Consider the following 20,427-nt stretch of genomic DNA (forward strand, 5'->3'; position numbering starts at 1 on the left):
CGAACCCGTTAATACATATTTACGCAAAGGACCCCGTCATTTTCTTTTATCATCCCGAAAGAGGAATTCTTTTTGTCGTTTTTGTTTGCGCGAGCGAATCGATCGGAGGATGTTGTTTCTTCGTCCTGTTCGTGGTTCCAGGGTTTCGATTTGGGCGTGGGGTGGGAGGGAGTTAGAAGATGAGCCCCACGGATAAGAAGAACGACCATGACCACAATCCATGGCAGGAAAGGGAGTCGAGGGCTTGGGGAATTCTCCTCTTCGGCTTGATTGGCGCCACCGTTACCACCTTCGCGGTATCAATTTGATCGATAATCTCCTAATATTTCTTTCTTGAATTGTTTTCTCGAGGTCTAAGTGCAATGTTTTCTTTACCTAGTTTCTCTTTCTGAAATCTAAATCCAATTGTTAGCAGTTGTCGGAGTAGAAAATGATGTTGCTACGTTTCGCGCTTGTTTGTTATCATCTTAGACGTAGTTGGGATGTGAAATGATTGATTTAGCTGCTTGTCATCCTCTTGAAGCAAATCCATGAAGCATGCTTTGCGAGTTCGGTGCATTCAGCGAATTTGATTCTTTGAATTTACTGGAGGAAGTCTAGTTTGTGGTTTTAGTCTGTTTAGTTGTTCCCATGGATTGGAACTAGTTAAATTTTTAACAGAAATTGGGAGAAACTAACGATGAGCTTTCATGATGGTGAACGTGCTGCTTTTTGTTCTTGTTGAAGGGACTTGTGCCTGTATTTATCTTTCTGAGCTGATACTCTTACACTTCTTGTGGTTGTGTGCATTCTCTTCTATGTTCCGAGTAACTGAGCCTGCTAAATTTTGCAATGGCCTTTATGGCTTTGGTAAACTGTATTCATATCTTAATTCTGAGGTGCTTGGCAGGTTGGTCAGTTGCGGAGGACTGTTGGTTGGGTCTACACTCAGGTAAATTTACTTACTGGTTTTGTTTCGATGTAATATTTTTAGATGCTGTTCTCTTTTTCCTGAACATTAATGGTAATGTGCTTTTTGTAGATAGCATTTCATTTTACATGCACTGGGTTCCATTAAAATGTACTTGTTTGAATCTGTCATCCTGAAACTAAAGAAGTTCCTTAAAGAATCAAGACCTGGTGTAGTGCTGTTATTTACGTTATTTTAATAGCTTTAGTAAAATACCTAAGGTTTGTCGCAGAGCAAACCTTTTTGGATGATAAGGGAGGCAGAAAAATTAAAAAGGGACACCTGTCATTTATTCGGAAGAGAAAAGTTTACTTATGCAAAGCAAATTGGCAACATAGCTTTTGGGATTGCACCTAAAAACATACTTGAATTTGATATTGCATCTTCGCTGATTCTGATGGACGTGCAAGTGTCTAGTTTGTTAGATAGTGATAAATTTGATAGGAAGGGACTGTAATATTTTAGATTTGAAGTCATGTTTGCAAAAACTTGTGACACAAGGTGGAGTAAATCATATATGTTTCTCTGTTCATAGAGATTTTGATTGGCTAGGATGTTAGTAGTAGGATTGGAGGCCCAATTTTACCAGTTTCTAGATTTTCTTGAATCAAAAGATTCCAATGGCCTTGGCAAGGACATTCTTAACGAGAGCATAGGCCCAAAATATTGACTACCTCTAATGGCCTAGGAAATGACGTTGTTACTCAAGTTTCACAACAAATTTTCTACAAATGGGTAACATGTTTCTCCTAGGGTTCAATCGGAGTGCAAACCTTCCCTTTATATTATGTCTTAAACTAGGGATATTTATACCACCAAAAGGATCTCGCCATGTTGATCCATGATAACCCACTGATACGAAAATGCCCTAAGGTGCGAAAGAACTATTATCATAGGTTCAACTTTGGGAGTACCCAAGGGGGGCTTTTGCCAAATTTTGCTTGTCCCACCTAAACTATGGAACACCAACCTCTTGCAGGAGAAAATAAACCATTTAGGGCCTGTTTGGATGGTTGGGCCCAAAATCCTATGGGATTTGTGGCCCAAGCATAAAAAATAATGGACTATAAGCAGGTTAGGCTATTTGCTTACAAGTATCCAAAACCACTTTTTGATGCTAAGGTCATTTTTCTTCCTATGGGATCCAGGCCAACCCACTTAAAAATGATCCTACACACTTATAAATATAGAACCTGACCTACTTATAATCCAATATTTTTTATGGTTGGGCTACGAGTCCCATAGGATTTTGAGCCCAACCATCCAAACAGGCCCTTAACTTTATTATTTTCTTATCAAATCACTCCAAATGTCAGAGATCTTTAGCTTGTTTTCAGAAAACATTATATTCTTCTTCCAAATCCTTCTCTTGACCCCTCATGAGATTAAATTCCATAGATCTCTAGTGAAATTTCCATTGTGCTCTAGATGGGCATCCCTAATATTGTAAAGAACATGTCATGGACATTAGTCAATTTGAAGAACTTGATGCTCATGCCTTCATGTCATAGAATGAAGTTGGTCACCTGCATTCATTTCCCATCCTTCCAGTGCATAAAGAAAATATAATGACTAATGTTGTCTAATCTTTCACATTTTTTAAAGAAATGACATGTCACCACCTTGGGCATGTTTGGTGGTGCTTAAAAAATGTAACATTTCAAAGAAAAAGAGTGCTTCCTTTAAAAAAAGTGGTTGGTAATATTTTCTGAAAAGTACTTTTTTCAATAAGAAAAGTCAAAAAAAATGCTTTAGAAGAAGCTAGAAAACCTAGCTTCTAGCTTCTCGTTTTGTAAGAACACTAGAGGCGCCCCTTGTGGGCCATTGTCCGGTGAAAAAAACCTGAACCTTATCAAAAAGGGCTTATGTGTGTTTGAGAGAGAGATTTGGTCCTTTATATCTTTGTCGAACAACACAAAAGAAAAGAAACATGACTGAAAAAGACAAATTCCAAAAGGGCTGTCAACATAAGAACATGTCAAGTTTGTGCACCTTATCTATGCTAAAATAAGTTTTAAGAAGAAAACAAGGTGATATAAATGAAAAACAATATTTATATAAAGAAGGCTATGCTTATTTATAATAAAGCTTATAGATCTAATTAAATTGTATTCTATAGCCTAAAGAGGAATCATCAATGAAATTTTAAAATATAAATTCAATTATTTTTCCATTTTTGTAAAATATGTTAACAGTAATGACAGTTATATGATTAACAAATTTCTTTAGGTTCAATAAAAATAAGATTTTCCATGTCCTTTAAGATATGTAATATGAAATTGATCAGTTACATGAAACATGTATCTGAAATATGTTGGTTGTTGTATTACTGCTCTACCACCCGAAGTTAATTTCCTCTTCACTAGATATAGATAAACTTCCAATATTTAATAATAATTAAAGCTAACTATGCTTTTGTTTCTGAATATATTGATGTCAGATGATAAATGTTAAATAATATTGACATTGAACGATACCATGGTTAAGTGTGAATGATTTGAAATGCAGGACCATAAGATCTTAATCAAAGATTCAAGTATGGGGGTGTGCCTATCCATATAGGCCATATGGTACTATACTACTAAGGTATTGGTATTGATATATTCATGGCACCCTCTATATCAACACATGGTACATTCTCTTTTTTGTTCTGTTGGCATTAAGAGGCATACCATCACCATGTGTTCATACTTCATAGAGCAGCACACTGTACCAATAAGATGCTAGTGTATATCCCGGCATGAGTAGTTCAATCTGTGATATTGACAATATCCAGCCTTTTAAAGACCATAGAACCAATCAACTAACTGATACCAAAGAGTAAGTAGGGCTTGTTATAGTGGTCAGATTAGAATTATCAAGGTGACTGGGAGTAATAAGTTGGGTTCTTGAAAGATATCTGATTAGGAGTAAGTAATCAATTTGTTATTGCTCGATACACCAATGCTGATGCAGGAATTGTCATAAGTGGCACATGGCATATAGAGATTAATATATATATTGTAATCTAAATAAAGCATAAGTAGAGGTGGTAAGTGATGTATGGAAAAATCTTGGATGGATGTGGTTAATCTATTACGAGATGGATGAAGAGAAAGGTGGTCAAAGTGGGGGAGGCAGGTGGCCGTTCTATAGATTAGGTCTTTTTTACAACTTAATGGAGAAAGATGGAATTCATGCTTAAAAGGAGAGGGTATAAAATCATTTGCTCCATGTAAGTTCAAGCTTCTCTGCAAACTGGATGTTAATGTGGACAAGCTTTCTTGGCCAAAGAAACTATTACCACCCATCTTCAGTTTTCAGCTTACTTGGGGATTATGGCATTGTGCCTTCATCAGTATGACCTTCCAATATTACTGCAAAACTGCTTGGAAGAGTAAATCATTGCTCAAACCATTATATTTGTAAAAGAAAGGTTAATCCAACATACATGCCATTGAAGAGGCACAGAAGAAGGGAAATAGATTAGTTTTGAAGTGAGTAGTAAAGAAGAAAAGATTGAGAGTTTTGTCAAAATTCTAGAAATTTCTGATTGCCAGAGAAAGCAAAGCAGCCTATATGTATGATTAAACTGTGCACTAACTAGCTACTGGCTCATAATGCTATCATCAACTAATGATGATTTTGAGCACCGGTAAACAGTTTCCTCATGAAAATATACAAGTTCTTCAGTCATTTACAAAGTCTTTGCTGTTAACATTGTTCAGAACTCAATTCCCTGATTATATTATCAGTACTGTGCTTATGATTGTTGTTGATGCTGCTGGCCAGACGACTATCAGCTTTATTATCATTGAATATGTCCAGGGGTTCCCTATAACCACTTAGAATTTGCAGCAAAATATATTAAGTACAAATTATGGCAAAAGGACATTGACATTTCTGCTAGAGTTATTTGGAATGCAATTATTTGTTTGACTATATATAATATTTTCTAGTCACATAAGCAAACATTCATGTATAAAGAAAATTTTTTTGTGATGTTATTAAAGATCTTGGATGATTCTTTCTGCTCCACAGTTGAGCAAATCACAACCAGGTTCATCATGGGGAGATGCAACCAGTGGTTCAAATCATGGTGGTTTCAGGGAGGAAGCTTGGAAGAGATACAACCGCCGAATGCAAGAGGAGTATGAGGAGGAGATGGAGAGAGTGGTGAGTTATTTCCTAGTTTTGGTTTTCCTTGTCCAGTTCCTCCTATCTCAACTGGTTCTTTTTGTTGTCTTCACATTGTGTTGTCTAATTTATAATGATTATGTCTCTTTACTTCACATCATCAGTTGATTAAAGACATGGACTTTTTGGTCAATTGTGTAAGACCTAAATTTGTGTTTGCCACACTTATGGTTATGTAAGAGTTTTCGTTTAATGTTTTGAGTTCCAAAATATTTTGGCCTTGTTTCTAGAAGATAAAGATAGCTTAATCTATATTGATGCCTGGTTCATATTTATTGTGGACCACCTTCGATAAGTCTCTCTTTTGTAGGTTTGCCTGCTTTTAAAGTAAGTGGACTTCCAAACAAAAATATCACTTTCTTTTAGAAGTTACAATTGCAGTTCTGCTGCAGCTAGAATTAATCAGTGGAACTGGTTACAGACTCAATAGGCTGTTGGAAATCCCTGTGGTAAGTCTTGGTGAGAGATGGGGAGAAAATGTGTCGCCTCAAGCTATCCATTATAAATTAGAAGTTTTGGGGGGGAGACGGAGGGACATGTGTCTCGCTTTTTTTTTTTTTCCTTCAATAAGTAAATGATATGAGAAAGAATGGACAGAGTTGTGTCTCTCAAGTCTCATTTATTCCTGATTAGTGATGCAAGGAAGTGACATAGGAGAATGAAAACACATCAGTGTCAACTCGTTAGTGATGTGGGGAAGAAGGGATTCTCAGTCTTAATTTATACATGATAAGTTAGTGGTGCCTTAAGGGTAAATTTAAAAATTCGAACAGTCACGAATATAGATTTTCTTTATTATTATTTTATGTGGCTCTCATTGCTTAAGCTGCCACTCATAGGCAGAGCCTATTGTATGTTGATGATGTAAACATTGGTAACTGGAAGGCTAAATTTAAAATTTCTGGTTCGGCCTTTTAAGTTCTACACCCACTGCATCACGTACTTAATCAATTTTTGTGTACTTTCTTTTTTGCTTATTTTTTGTTGTTTACTATATCATATTATTGATGATTTGCTCCTCGGCTTTTGGTGAAAATTAACCACACTGCAGAACTTTTTTGTTCCCTAGTTTCCGTTTGAGTGTGTAATGCTAATTTTAAGGATTTTTCCAACAATTGATGTCTGTTAGTGAGTTCAGTACTATAATATCCCATTGAAATGATGGATCAACTTGCAAAATCTAATATGGACACAGCTTCACAATTTGGTGTGTGGTTTCCCCCAAAAGGCCCTTTTATCCAGCTAAAATCTTGCTGGTCATTTGGCATAAATTGTGTTCCAGTAAAGATGCTGCGGCAAGAAAAGTTTCAAATAGCATCTTCTTAACCTTTTTTCTTTAAAATCCTGACTGTTCTTCTATGTTTTTGTCTATGTGTGAGTGTGTGTGTGTGTGTGTGTGGTGACTAGATTGCCTTTGATTTGTATAGGAGCGTATAAGGCGAATGCAAAGTGTATTCAATAGAGAGAGAAATAAATGCAAGAGGAGCTATGAGAGTTGGAAGCAGAATGGCCCTGGTTCATATCAACATATTCCACGAGATGATTGGTACTGGCAGACAGACACATCTTACAGAGATCAAAGAACTAATTATAGATCCGCCCCTCAGGCCGGTGGAAGTTATTCAATGTCACATCACTATTCAGTCTTGGGTCTTGACAGGTATTAATTGCCATTATCTCTGCCTATAAGACTTTTTTTTTAAAATCCCATGCGGCAAATATTGTCAGCATGACTTTGCACATATGCATTGAAACTGATATCAGTGTCTTGTCGATTAGTACATTTTTGATAAAGCTCCTTCAACTGAATACATCAGAAGCATTGGAACATACTTTTTAACATTTTAAATACATTCATCTAGCATATAAGAATATGATGTGGTTGTTCCTCTGATTCTGTTAGGCCTTTTCTAAATCAACTTTAGGTCACTTTTCTGTTAGATATGTTAGATTCATATGACCTTCCGTGCATTTTGCTGTAGTGGTTTACAATTTTGGCATGATGCTAGATATGAATTTATGGTATTTCTATGTTACATGTCAAAAAGATTGCACAAAAAAGGGTATAGTGGTGTAATATATGTTGATATGATAGCTATAATTTTGGGATTTGAGTTGTCTAATCCATCATTTTCATGTCTTTTTCCTTCAGGTCAAGGGCAAAACCCTACTCAGATGCTGAGATTAAGGTATTGCATTACAGTACCTCATCTGTGATATTCTATTTTGTCATTGATTATGTGATTTTACAATGGCATAGCTGTCTAGAAAAATGAACCGTTTTAAGGTTTATAATATGAAAACTGGCAATGTACTCACTTTTTGTTGTTTATAGCACATCAATTTACTTTTCTATCAACCAAATGTCAAGGGAACAACCATTATGAAGTGTGTCTTGGACCATTTTGCTGTTGTTGGTCCCTACTGATGACATATTTTCAACCCAACCAATTCCTCCCCTTGGATATTCTGATCTACTCAAGTTACATGGAAAGAGTTCTTTTATGTTTGAAACAAAACATGGGGAAGTTAGTAAAGAATGGCAAGGCTACTTTTTCAGTATTAATGCTGTAGTTTCTGACTATACCCCTGTTGCTCTCCGTGTTGCAGACTGCTTTCAGAGCAAAAGCAATGGAGTACCACCCTGATCAAAACCAAGATAACAAAGGTATGCAAAGTGTTGTCCTTTTCTTCTTGTGTGAAGTTCAAGTCATTTCTTCCTATTTGTATTTTTGAACTATTTGTTTGGTAAGTATCCTACTTTTATGACATTGATGAGATAAATGAATAATATTCTCTCTTTTTTTCGTGGCAGAGGCTGCAGAGGAAAAATTTAAAGAAGTGATGAGGTCTTATGAAGCAATAAAACAGGAGAGGAAAAATGGAATTTATTGATCCTAAAAGTACTTGTAAATTCCGAACATACAAACAAGATATACATGTTAATTTAAATGGAGTCTAACCACTCCATGATGTTGACAGACATTAGGGTTAGCATTGCGGCAATTCCTTTTCGATTTTTTGAGCCAGAAGGACACTGTATGACCCTCTTTACTAGCATGACCATGTATGGAAAATAGTGTTGACTACCATTTGGTACGTAAAGTTACTACTTACTACAGTGAATTCTATTTTTGCACAATGTCCTTATTAAATGCACTGGTAGGTCAGTTGAAATGTCTGCTAGTCCAATGCTGGTATAAATTACAATGAAAAATTTTATGAATTAAGAACATATCTCCCAGGTGGCATCTATATTGCTTGATTTCAATTGCCATGGTTACTAAAATCCAAGGTTACTGCTTCGAAATCACCAGTGGAATAACTCTACAGTATTCTTCAATGACGATCTCAAAAATCTAAGTCATAGCACTTCCAGAGCACAAACACCATACTTGAGAACTTTCCAAGTCATCTGGGATTTGTCTTTTTTTTTTTTTTGGTTGGAACTTTCGCTTTTTCTGGTTAGTTGAAAATTCAAAACGTTCCCTTATAATTAGCTTTAAAATTTATGCTCAAAGAAAATTTTGATTTATGCATTTCACAACCTTAGGAACAGGCATGTCCATGCTTGTCTGTGAGGATTGTTGACTATGTTATATGTCCTGGCATTCTTCTACCTATTGATCGTCTGAGAATATATTAAAAAAGACATTTTGTTATGCGGAAGACAAAGGGAAGGGTCATATTGGTTCATTTTGGAACTTCGTAAACATTTGAGATGAGGGAGGGGGGAGTGTCGGGCTGGGATTGGGGGTGTGGGGAGGAATATAAGTGCAATAAAGACAAATTGAGAGGGACAAAATGACAATTTCCCTTTCTTTTTTAAGAAAAAAAATCTAATATTTTTTGAGCTATTCGCATCTTTCATTGCTTGCCTCAAGTTTCCTGGATTCAATCCTCAGGAATCGGGAGAATATGCAAGAAAAAATAAGTCCAATAATTAAAATAAAATAAAAAAAATCAAAGCACTTGTAGCACACCGTACAGTTGATACAGTTTGGGACACTCGGAACCTTAATATAAAATAAGAATATGGTGCGCTAGGCAAACATGTGCCAATAAGTTCTCCTACAACCATGGTAAAAGTATCTGAGCTTGATCGAGGCATACCAACGGAGTAATCAAAATAGAAAATTTAAGTCCAGACTCATCTTTTAGAAACCAGTCCATGATATGGTACTAGATAGGAATGAATCACTCAAAATTGGATTCGAGCGACCTTTATGGACTTTTTTCTCCATGATGTGCTTCTAACATTGAATAATCAAACTGAAAGATTAATCCGCAAAAAGGAGATGTTTACACTTACTCTTCTCCTCTGTATCTTTCTTCATTATCCTTCTACCAGGCATGCAGCAGAGAACTTGTGAAGTGTTATACTGCACAAATTCCATTTATTCCTATCAGCCTTCCACCAAGTGGTCCTCTCATTTGGGTCCAAATATAATTTACTGCACCCCGTTCCTTTCAAATTCCTTCAGGAGTGCAGACAATTTTCACTAGTTCCTCAAAGTTGCTGATCAAAAACCACTTGACTACCATAGTCATTGTGGATTTTGCTGCAGACTCCCATCAAGGCATCTGAGATTCTTCACTATAAGGATCTGACAGACCCGATCCGGGTTGAATCTGACCATCGCCTGATCGGCGTCTGCGACCCCTTCCCTTCCTCTTGTTCCTCTTGGCCTTAGCTTTTGCTTTCTCTTCCAGTAACCTCACACCGCGCCTCTTGTACATCTTGAAGGTGACATGCCTCTCCTCTGCCATCTTCCTCACCTTCTCCGTTATCTCCGCTGCAATCTGCCTGTTATAAAGCTTCTTTAAGCCCTTCATTAGCTTTGCAAACGTGTCTGGCTGTGGCATGAGACCAGCATCCAGCATATCCAAACAGTATGAGCAAGCCTCCTTAACATGTTTATTAGAGTACAGCGCATGGATCCAAATAGTCCAAGCACAAACATTTAGCTCACAGCCTTTGCTCACAATGCATCCCCACACTTCTTTAGCCAATTCGAGCTTCTCGGCTCTCAGCAGTGAATTCAGTAGGTCCTTAAGAATACCATACTGGGGTGCTGCGAAGAGCCCTCTTCCCACCATCTCCTTGAAGTACCCACAGGCCTCGATCAATGATCCCTGCTCGACAAACCCATGCACCATGATAACAAATGTATCAAGCCCTGGACTCAGCCCGCTAGATTCCATCTCATTCCATAGAGTGATTGCTTGACTCAGCTCCCCAAGCTTGCAAGTCAAGCGAATCACTATATTATAGATACCAATATCAGGAAGGATGCCACCTTTTGACATACTTTCCATGAGCTCCAAGCACTCCTCCAACTCTTCCTTCTTCTCGTGTGCTGCAAAGATGGAGAAATAGGTGCTTGGGTCTGGCTTACAGCCCTGCTGAACCATCGCATCGATGAATTCATATCCCCTGCCGATCTTCCCCGACTTACAGAAGCCACTGATCAGAGTGTTAAACGTCACAGCATCAGCGGCACAACCATTCCTTGTCATTTCAACAAACACTCTCATCGCCTCATCCATGCGGTCCTTCGAGCAGAGGGCCTGGATCAAAGTAGTGTACGAAATGGCATTCGGCTCACACCCCTTGCTCCTCATCTCTTTCAGGAGCTGGTATCCATCCTCAATCTTCCCGGCCGCTGCAAACCCACCGAGCAACGTGTTGTACACCACGATATCAGGCTCGAAGCCAGCCTGCCGCATCTGAACTAATACAAACTTGGCCTCCATCAGCTTCCCAAGCTTGCACCAGCCGTAAAGGAGCGATGTGAAGTGCTTCAAATTGGGTAAAAATCTCTCCTTTAAGTCTTCGAAGAGCAAAGCTGCCTCCTTGACGCTGCCATTCTTACAAAGGGCGTCCAATAAGCACCCAAAGACATAATCGTCGGGCTCACAACCGTAATTGGGCATTTCGTCGAGCACCTCGATGGCTTTGGAGACGAGACGGGCAGCAGCAAAGCGGCGGATGAAGGCGACGAAGATGTCGGGAGTGACGAGGCCGGGGGCGTCGCGGCGCATCTCGTCGACAAGGGCCCAGGCGGCGCCGAAATGGCGCATCTTGGCGAGGGATTTAACCATGGCGCGGTGGGCAGTGGGGGAGGGGAGGTAATTGGGGCAGCGGCAGGCCCATGAGAAAAAGCGGAAGGCGAGGGTGCCAGCATCGCCGCAGCGGGCGATTACGCGCTCGACAAGGCCCGGGCGGAGGGGGACGCCGGAGTCGGCGAGGGCGAGGGCGAGCTTGGGGGGTCGGGAATGGAACTTGCGGAGGATCCGGTAGAGCTTCTCGACGTCAGAGGAGAGGTCATCGGCTCCGGAGGCGGAGGCGGAGTGGCGGTAGTGGTGGGCGCGGTAAGTGGAGGTGGAGTTGCCGCCGTGAGCAGCAGCGGCGAGCGTTCGGAGGATACTGTGGTTGGCAGGAAGGAGGGATCGTAGGATTATTGTCCGAGAAGCAGAGGAGGAAATCTTCTGCATTTTTTTTTTGTTCTGCTGCGTCGTTGTTGTTGGTTTCATCACATTCTGAAGGACTTCGTTAAGTCATCAAATTTGCCGCATGATGTGCTACATTACGCGTCTCCTTCGGTTTTACAGTGGAAAGGCTTTGTACTTACTTGGGACCAACCTACGTTAAATGATACCAAACTAACTGGATTTCTTTTCCTAAATAATAATAAAAAAAAGTTATTTATTTAAATAATTTAAATTTTAATTTATTTATAAATTTAATATAAAAATAATAAAATGTCATTTTGAATGACGTTTTATCAAAGCCACGTCACCCACAATTTTCACGTAGACGTCATCCAAAAAAAAAAAAAAATCATTTTAAATGGCGTTTTTAAAAATACCATTTTAAATGGTATTTTTAAAAACACCATTTAAAATGGCATTTTTAAAAATACCATTTTGAATGGTATTTTCTAATTTTTTCTTCAAAAAAAAGAAAAAAATAAAAAAAAATGAAAAAAATAAAATTTATAATTTTAAATTTATAAATAAATAAAAATTTTAATTTTGAATGAAATTTAGAATATAAAATTTTAAATTTTTAATTCAAAAAAAGAAGAAAATTTTAAATTATTTTTTTCTTTTCAAATTAATTTTTTTTAAAAAAAATCTAAACAAAAATCTTAAAAATTTAAAAAATTAAAAATATCATAGAAAAAAATGAGAAAGAAATGTGAAAAAAATAAAAATTATAAATTTAAATTTAAAAAAATAAAAAATTTAATTAAAAAATATAAATTAAAAAATTTTTAAAAATAAAAATTTTAACTTTAATTCAAATAAAAAATATCATTTCAAATTATTTTTAAAAAAAATATCTGAAGAAAAGAAAAAAATTGATGTAAAAAAATAAAAAATACCATAAAAAAGAAAAAAAAGGAAAAGAATAGAATTGAAAAAAAATAAGAATTCTAATTCTAATTCAAAAACAAAATTTATAATTTTAAATTTTAAGAAATAAAAATTCTACTTATAATTCAAATAAAAAAACATCATTTTAAATAACTAAATTAATTTAAATTTAATTTTTTAAAAAATATTCTAAATAAAGGAAGAAAATACCTAAAAAAATGCCAAAAAGATAAAAAAGGAAAAAATGAGAAAAAAATATAAATCTAAAATTTGAAAAATAAAAATTTTAATTTTAATTCAAATAAAAAAATAATTTCAAATTATTTTCTCCTTTTAAAATTTTTTCTTAAAAAAATATTTCAAAAAAAATCTTTAAAAATTAAAGAAATAAAATATACCATAAAAAAAGAAAAGATGAGAAAGAAATGGTAAAAAAATATAAGGTATAATTTTGAATTAAAAAAAAATTTAATTCAAATAAAAAATATCATTTCAAATTATTTTTTTCATTTAAAATTAATTTTTTTAAAAAAATTTCAAAAAAAATAATAAATTAAAAAAAATAAAAAGTACCATAAAGAAGCCATAAATTTTAAAAAAATAGAAAAAAAATTATAATTATAATTTTAAATTTAGAAAAAATAAAATTTTTAATTTTAATTAAAATAAAAAATATAATTCAAATAAGAAACATCATTTCAAATTATTTTCTCTATTTAAAATTAATTAATTTTTTTTTCATACTACACCGTACGTACCTGTATCAGATCGAGATGTACCAGTACGATCTGATTCATCTCATAATTAAATTATTTGATATATTATTATTATTTACGTTATAATTTTTATAGTCCTTTTAGCATAACTTTTTCTCTCCTAATGTTCTGAGACACATTCGAGTATGTATATCCATATGCACAAAGCATAATATCCGATCACTTAAAATTAAATAATATAAAATAAAATTAATATTTAATATTATTAAATAGAATAAAAATATCAAATATATAAAAAATAGTATAATAAAAATTTAAAAAATACTAAGTACAAATCTAACAAAGACTAAGTCCCACAAGGACGTCGCGGTGCCCGTGGTCGTTTGGACCTTCTCAGGAAGGTCCTCGCCGGCTGCTCCTGCTCCTGCTGTGATGGCTCCTCCCCTATATCAGTGGAGGAGATCTGCTGATCATGCTGCTCAGGAATAACTGATGCTGTCGGATCATCTACGGACTGAGCGACCCGCTCAACCTTCTCATCTGGATACACGGATGGACTTGAAAAGAAAGTATCATACTCATGTGGCCAACTGGTACCCGGTGATGTCATCTGGAGGATGTAGGAAGAAGAAAGCGCTGCCATCTGTGGATCAAAAGGCGGTGGCATCTGTGCAGCATCTAATGATGACATCTGCGGAATATGCGGTGATGGCATATGTGGAACATATGGTGATGGCGTATATCTCATATCTGATGCCGGGACTGCTCCATACCAAGGCGCACAGCTATATGGATCAACACCAATCGCCACCAATGTTCCGAAACTTGTTCTCTCTATCTCCTGCAGTATCCGAATCCGTTCGTCCTCATCAGTCGTAGATAAAGCACGACGAGCGTCCAACACAAGATCCGACATAGAATCAGTCTACAAAATAAAAATAAAATAGTCAGTATACTATAAAATATAAAATAAAAATATAACACAAATAACATAAAGTAATTTTCGTAATCTTACCAAAAGACGTACAGTAGAACTCTCGCCCTCGTATCCGAAAACTGCATACCGAGGCTGTCCAATGACTCGCACCGTAATGCTAAAAAATCAAGCCATGTAGTCATCGGTATATGAACGACCTCTCAAAATAGGATTACCATGAACAATGTGATCTCGACGTGCATCCCAAATATCGATGTACTCTGCATGTCTGATACGCCAGTCAATACGAGCTCTCCCTCGTCGATCAATACGATGAAGTCCCTGACTGGTATCAAACTACTCTGGGATGTCCTGAATCTGATCAAACTATCGCAGGACACGATCGGAAAGATGTCACTTTACCACATCAAAATAAATAAGTGGCACCCTAGCAGTCCATATGTCGTGTCCAACTGTACACATCTGCGGCAGTATAGCCAATATCTCATCTGTATATGGCTCCCATAAAAACTGATAGAGTTAAAATAAAAAAAATTAGTAAGCTAAAATTTTAATAGATTATGAATACTGTAAAATGATATTTATAAAAAATTCAAAATTTATCTGTCTATATGTATCAACTAATGTATCCAACTGGCATCTATAAACCCGTGCCCTCTCGTCGATACATGATGAACATTGAATGCAACGTTCCATCTATTTCACAATCTACTCATGTTAAATAAATTTTATCGAATTTAAAATAGTAAGTTTCAAATAAAAAAATAAAATTTTTATACCTATATCCCAATGGTCTGTCTAGTCTGAATGGAACATCAGGATCCTGCTGCTCTGATGGCTTCTCGAGTAACTGTCGTCGTAATGGATTGATAGTCGGCATACGCTCCCATACCCAAATCTACAAGTTTCAAAAAAATCATACATGATATACCCAATGTAAAAAAAAATTGAATATTAAAAATAAAAATTTTTAATTCACATACCTGTAATAATACAAGATAACCATCAATCTCACTTTGATCAGCATAAGAACCCCGACACATAGCTCTGTATAGGCAAGCTAGTACTGCACTGCTCCAACTGAGTCTACGAGCGAAGTCTAAATCTTCTAATAATGGCAAAAATATCAACTTCATCTTATTCGATGAAGTATCGGGTAACAGGACACTACCTAACAACCGCAGCACCTGACCCCTAACATACTGCTGCACCATCTCCTCTGGTGCATCATCCACAATATGAAAATATCGATAACGATCATCCAAACACTCAATTCTGAGTCATGAATGATCGAAAAAGTGTGCCGGGCTCAAACCCTAGCAATCGCAAGCACAAAGTCTGCCACTCCGAAATGGTAAGCGTGGGATCAACTCTGATAACTGGATCGTCATCAACTGGTAGTCCAGTAAGGATGCTGACATCCTGTAAAGTGATGGTCGCCTCACTAAATGGAAGATGAAATGTGTGTGCTCTGGACGTCATCTCTCAAGCAAAGCAGTAATAAGACCAACATTCATCTGTATACAACCAATCCGATATACTTCATAAAATCTAAGATATCGTAAATAATCTAGCACTCTACGTGGGATGTCCTCTGTCCTCCAAAAGTCAGCATCGGATCGTCGTAGACGAAGGTGTCTGGACTTTTACAATAAAATATAATAATTAGATAATGTATATGATTTTTAAAAAAAAAAATTTAAATAGTAAATAGGATTGGAATGCTTACGCCGTCATCTAAAATAGTCTGTGATCGATGGTGCTCCTGCAATATAAGAATACTGCTATCTCGAGGATCGGGATACTGCGGATCGTAAGCCATAATACGCTAATGAATCTAAAATAACGATATTATCACAGGTGTATTAAAAAATAAGACACAATATATTTTAAGAGAAATATATTTTAAACATAATATTGTCACACAATACAACTTAAACACAAAATTCAGTCCATCTCAGGATATTAAACACGTATATTCAAATACAATCTCACAGAAATACATAAAACAATGATGAAAATAAATCTTCAGAGCCTTTAATCTTTTTCATTGCTTGAAGTTGAAGTATGTTGAAGTATCCTAGGACAGCGACGGCGGTCATGATCCTGTTTCCTAAAAATGCCACAGTGGTTCTTACTTCTTATTTGCCTATCATCCATCTTATTTCGTAGTCTTGTTGACTTTGGTCTACCTTTCTGCTTGGGTCTCAAACGATGATGATTAGGAATATATTTGAACATTCGTGTATGTATCCAATAATCTTCATGTGGTAATGGATTAAAGTCACCGCTCCAAGCATTCATATATGCTGTAATTGTATATGCATCATCCACAAAATCACTAAAATATATAGCAATTTCTTGATACACAGCTAAAACATGGAAACATGGATATTTGTACATGCTCCACTTTCCACAATGACATTTTCTTTCAGCTAAAGTAACAGTATGAGAATTTTCTTCACCTCGTAACCCTGTGCTTGCTCTCCTCGTAAGCACTTCATATATACCTCTTTGAAGGTTGAATGCTGTTACTTGGTGCTGGTTAGCTTTAACTTGATCTTCAGTAATCTTAATTGCAACATAAGGAATAAAAATATTATTTAGATTCTTCTCTACATATCTCAAGGCTTGGGCATGCCTCGTATTGAAGTATTTCACAAGATGATAAAATGTCATTTGAACACAAGTTGTAATTGGCACATTTCTAGCTCCTCATAAAATACTGTTAAAAATCTCCGACAAATTTGTAGTTAAGACACCATAGCACAGGCCATCATCATGTGCCAACATCCACTTCTCTTTTTCTATCTCGGACAACCAGCTCCAAGCTTCTTCATTCACTGTTCTGATCCTACCGATGATAAAGTTGAACTTGCGAACTTGATGAGCGCTTCCTGCTTGCCATACTGCTCTTTTCAGCTGCATATTTTTAAAATGAGTGTTGAAATTACTGTAGATATGTCTTAAACAGTATCGGTGATAGGCACGTGGTGGACTCGATCCAGTAGACTCATCTGCGATGGCATTTAATATACCTGGATGCCTATCAGAAATTAAATATATTCCATTTCTATCTTTAACGATATGTGTTCTGAGCTGGAAAAGAAACCAACTTTAACTTGCAGTCGTCTCCTCATCCACAATTGCATATGCAAATAGAAATATCCCATTCTCTGCATCAATTCCTATTGTAATCAACATCTTACTTTTAAACTTTCTATACAAGTGCGTGCCATCAATACTGATTACAGGATGGTAGTGCGTAAAATCCTGGATAGATGGTTTGAAAGCTCAGAAAATATAATTTAAAACTCGGACATTGAAATTCATAGTTTGAAAAAAATTTCATGAAACAACTGTATCGGGATTTGCATGTTGAAGTGCAGCTATATAATAGGGTAATTTAACATAAGACGGCTCCCATTCTCCATAAATATCAACCAATGCCTTCTGCTTTCCACACTATGCTTTTCTGTATGACATTGTATATTGAAATTGATCATTAACAGTTGCCACAATAGCTTCAACTTTAACACCAAGATCTTTCTCAACAATATGTCGGACTAGTGTGCTATTCATCCTTCCACTGACATGTTTGTGGTCTCGACTCAATCCCGTAAATAAACAAGTGGGAGGACCCTCATATTTTATGATTTGAAAATATCCATATTTTTTCAACAATACAGCACTAAGCCTCCATTTATAATTTTGAACATTATCTAATAATGCGCATCATACGGACCATAATTTCGAATGCGACTGAACTACATTATATGTCCGATGCTTCATAATATGATAAAGATCAACAGCTCTCCTTACATAATCTTTACTCTCAAACATTAGACCTTTAAAAAATTCAGTCATTGAGGAGTTCCAAAACTGATTGTCAGAGTTCAATCTTCGACCAGCACTAACACAACCACCATCATCTAAATTTATATCGTTAAAATATTGTGGAGGTTCGTGCAAACGAGGTTGAGGTTCTTCCACATTAATATTAGCCTGAATATCTTCATCATCATTCTCATCTTCACCATCATCATCATTACTGCTACTGTCCTCATCCATCCAACAATCTTCATCTCCACTTTCATCTGACTCAAAGCCTAGACTATCAGAATTTATTCTACCGACTACCCAGTCATCGTTTCCTATATGAGTGTTGTCTCCCGTACTTACCACTACTTCTAGCAAAGGAGAAGTCACCATAGCAGAAGACACAGGAGAAGTCACCATAGGACTTTGAATAATTGGACAACTAGGGCCTGCAGCAGTGGAATGTTGTTCTGCAAAAATAGCCTCAACACTACCGGTTTGCACCATAGAAGTTACGAAAGGTGAGGAAGGCTCAACATTATTGTTCGCTTGAGTTAAAAGTCGACTATGGTATCCAAAGCTTGGTACATCTTTCTTTTCAATATATAATTCTAAAAATCGATATTCTGAATATTTCAAAGAAAAGGTCAGCATTTCTTCGATATCTACATCATCATCAATTGGAACTAAGATATATTTGCTCTGCATTAACTGTCCCGACAGATTAGAAGATTTTTATTTCAATTTTATTTCATATTTTTCTTTGTCTACAGGAATACTGCTGTATAAATGATTCAATAATTCTCGACGTGATAATGATGAAGATACTCTAATCATCCGATTTACAGGGTGACTGTACTGCACACCAGTTTCATCATTTTGTATCATGCCATCATAATACAATAGTACACGAACTCGAGTACTGACCATTTTCTCAGAGAAACCTACGATAAAATCAAAATATTTAATATTACTAATTATTTTATCGTTTCAAAAGATTTACATGATACATGCATCATATCATCAACAAATAGGTACAAATAGATCCTATCCCATTCGAAAATTATATTAATTTTATAAATTAATTACATTAATCAAACGATACGCAAAAAAAATCGAAAAAAATTTCGACAGCATTTTTCCTTAGTTCTCCCCACATGACTCAAAATGTGTGAGGAGAACTAAAAGAAAATATTATCCGAAATTTTTTTCGAACCCTCCGCATATCATTCGAATAATGTAATTATCTATAAAATTAAATGCAATTCCCAAACTATCCAAACTGGACAATCAATTGACCAATGTATATATTTTACGATATCCGTACAAAAATATATATTCAAATATATATTTTATACGGATATCATAGAATATTCTACATTGGTCAATTGATGGGTCTACGTTTTCATGAAATGTAATATATTTTAAAATTTTTAAATTACGATCGAATCGAATTTTAAAATACATCTGAATCTAATGAGATAAAAATAAAAATAAAAATAAAAAATAATGAGATAAAAATAAAGAATAAAAAAATTGAAATAGACGGCCCACCGTGGGGGGCCATCGTGGGGCCGCCGTCGGGGGCCGTCGGAGCCCGATGGAGCCCACCGCCATCGCGGCCCATCATTTGGGACCTGCCGTATCCCACCGCCGGGCCCACCGTCGGGGAAGGGGAGGGTCGGGGCCCACCACAGGGGGCCACCGTCGTGCCCCGATGGGGCCCGCCGTCCCGACCCCCCGACGGGGCCCGCCACCCCGGCCCCCATGGGGCCCACTCGCGGCCCATCGTCGGGGCCCGCCGTCGGGGCGCATGGGCCGCCGCCGGCCGTCTGTTGCCGGCGGCCAAGGAAAAAGAGGGGCAGAGAGAGAGAAAGGAAGAGGGAGAGGAGGGGCTGGCCAAGGGAAGGGGACCGTCGGGGCCCACCGCAGGGGGCCGCCACCGGCTGTCTGTCGCCGGCGGCCAAGGAAAAAGAGGGAGAGAGAGGAAGAGGGAGAGGAGGGGCCGGCCAAGGGAAGGGGCTCGCTGTTGGGGCCGCCGCCGGCCGTCTGTCGCCGGCGGCCAAGAAAAAGAGGGAGAGAGAGAGGAAGAGGGAGAGGAGGGGCCGGCCAAGGGAAGGGGACCGTCGGGGCCCATCGTTGGGGACCGTCGGGGCCCGCCGCCGGCCGTCAGTCGTCGGTGGCAAAGGAAAAAAAGAGAGAGAGGAAGAGAGAGAGAGAGGAAGAGGGCGAGGAAAGGGCCGGCCAAGGGAAGGGGAGGGCCAGGGCCCGCCGTTGGGGCATGCGGCCGGCCGTCGGGGCGCGCGGCCTGCCGTCGGCCCTCTGACGTCGGCGGCTAAGGAAAAAGAGTGAGAGAGAGAGAAAGGAAGAGGGAGAGGAGGGGTCGGCCAAGGGAAGGGGACCACCGAGGCCGCCGCGGGGGGCCGCCGCGGGGGGCCGCCGTCGGC

The 20,427-nt window shown here is 37.5% G+C and overlaps 2 protein-coding genes across 2 annotated transcripts; one reads left to right on the plus strand and one right to left on the minus strand.

Annotated features, from left to right (window-relative positions):
* Window positions 1–83: 83 nt before the first annotated feature.
* On the plus strand, window positions 84–8,251 carry LOC105058190 (uncharacterized). Its single transcript, XM_010941040.2, has 7 exons — window positions 84–296; window positions 890–931; window positions 4,970–5,104; window positions 6,553–6,785; window positions 7,278–7,314; window positions 7,736–7,793; window positions 7,941–8,251. Exons 1-7 carry the CDS (start codon window positions 180–182, stop codon window positions 8,018–8,020), a joined length of 702 nt encoding a protein of 233 aa, XP_010939342.1. The 5' UTR covers window positions 84–179; the 3' UTR covers window positions 8,021–8,251.
* Window positions 8,252–9,142: 891 nt separating this feature from the next.
* Window positions 9,143–11,711, minus strand: LOC105058192 (putative pentatricopeptide repeat-containing protein At5g65820). The gene has a single exon (XM_010941044.4). The coding sequence runs from the start codon at window positions 11,660–11,662 to the stop codon at window positions 9,701–9,703; it is 1,962 nt and encodes a 653-aa protein (XP_010939346.2). The 5' UTR covers window positions 11,663–11,711; the 3' UTR covers window positions 9,143–9,700.
* Window positions 11,712–20,427: the final 8,716 nt, after the last annotated feature.

This window comes from Elaeis guineensis, chromosome 15 (assembly GCF_000442705.2).
Source record: "Elaeis guineensis isolate ETL-2024a chromosome 15, EG11, whole genome shotgun sequence".
NCBI lineage: Eukaryota > Viridiplantae > Streptophyta > Magnoliopsida > Arecales > Arecaceae > Elaeis > Elaeis guineensis.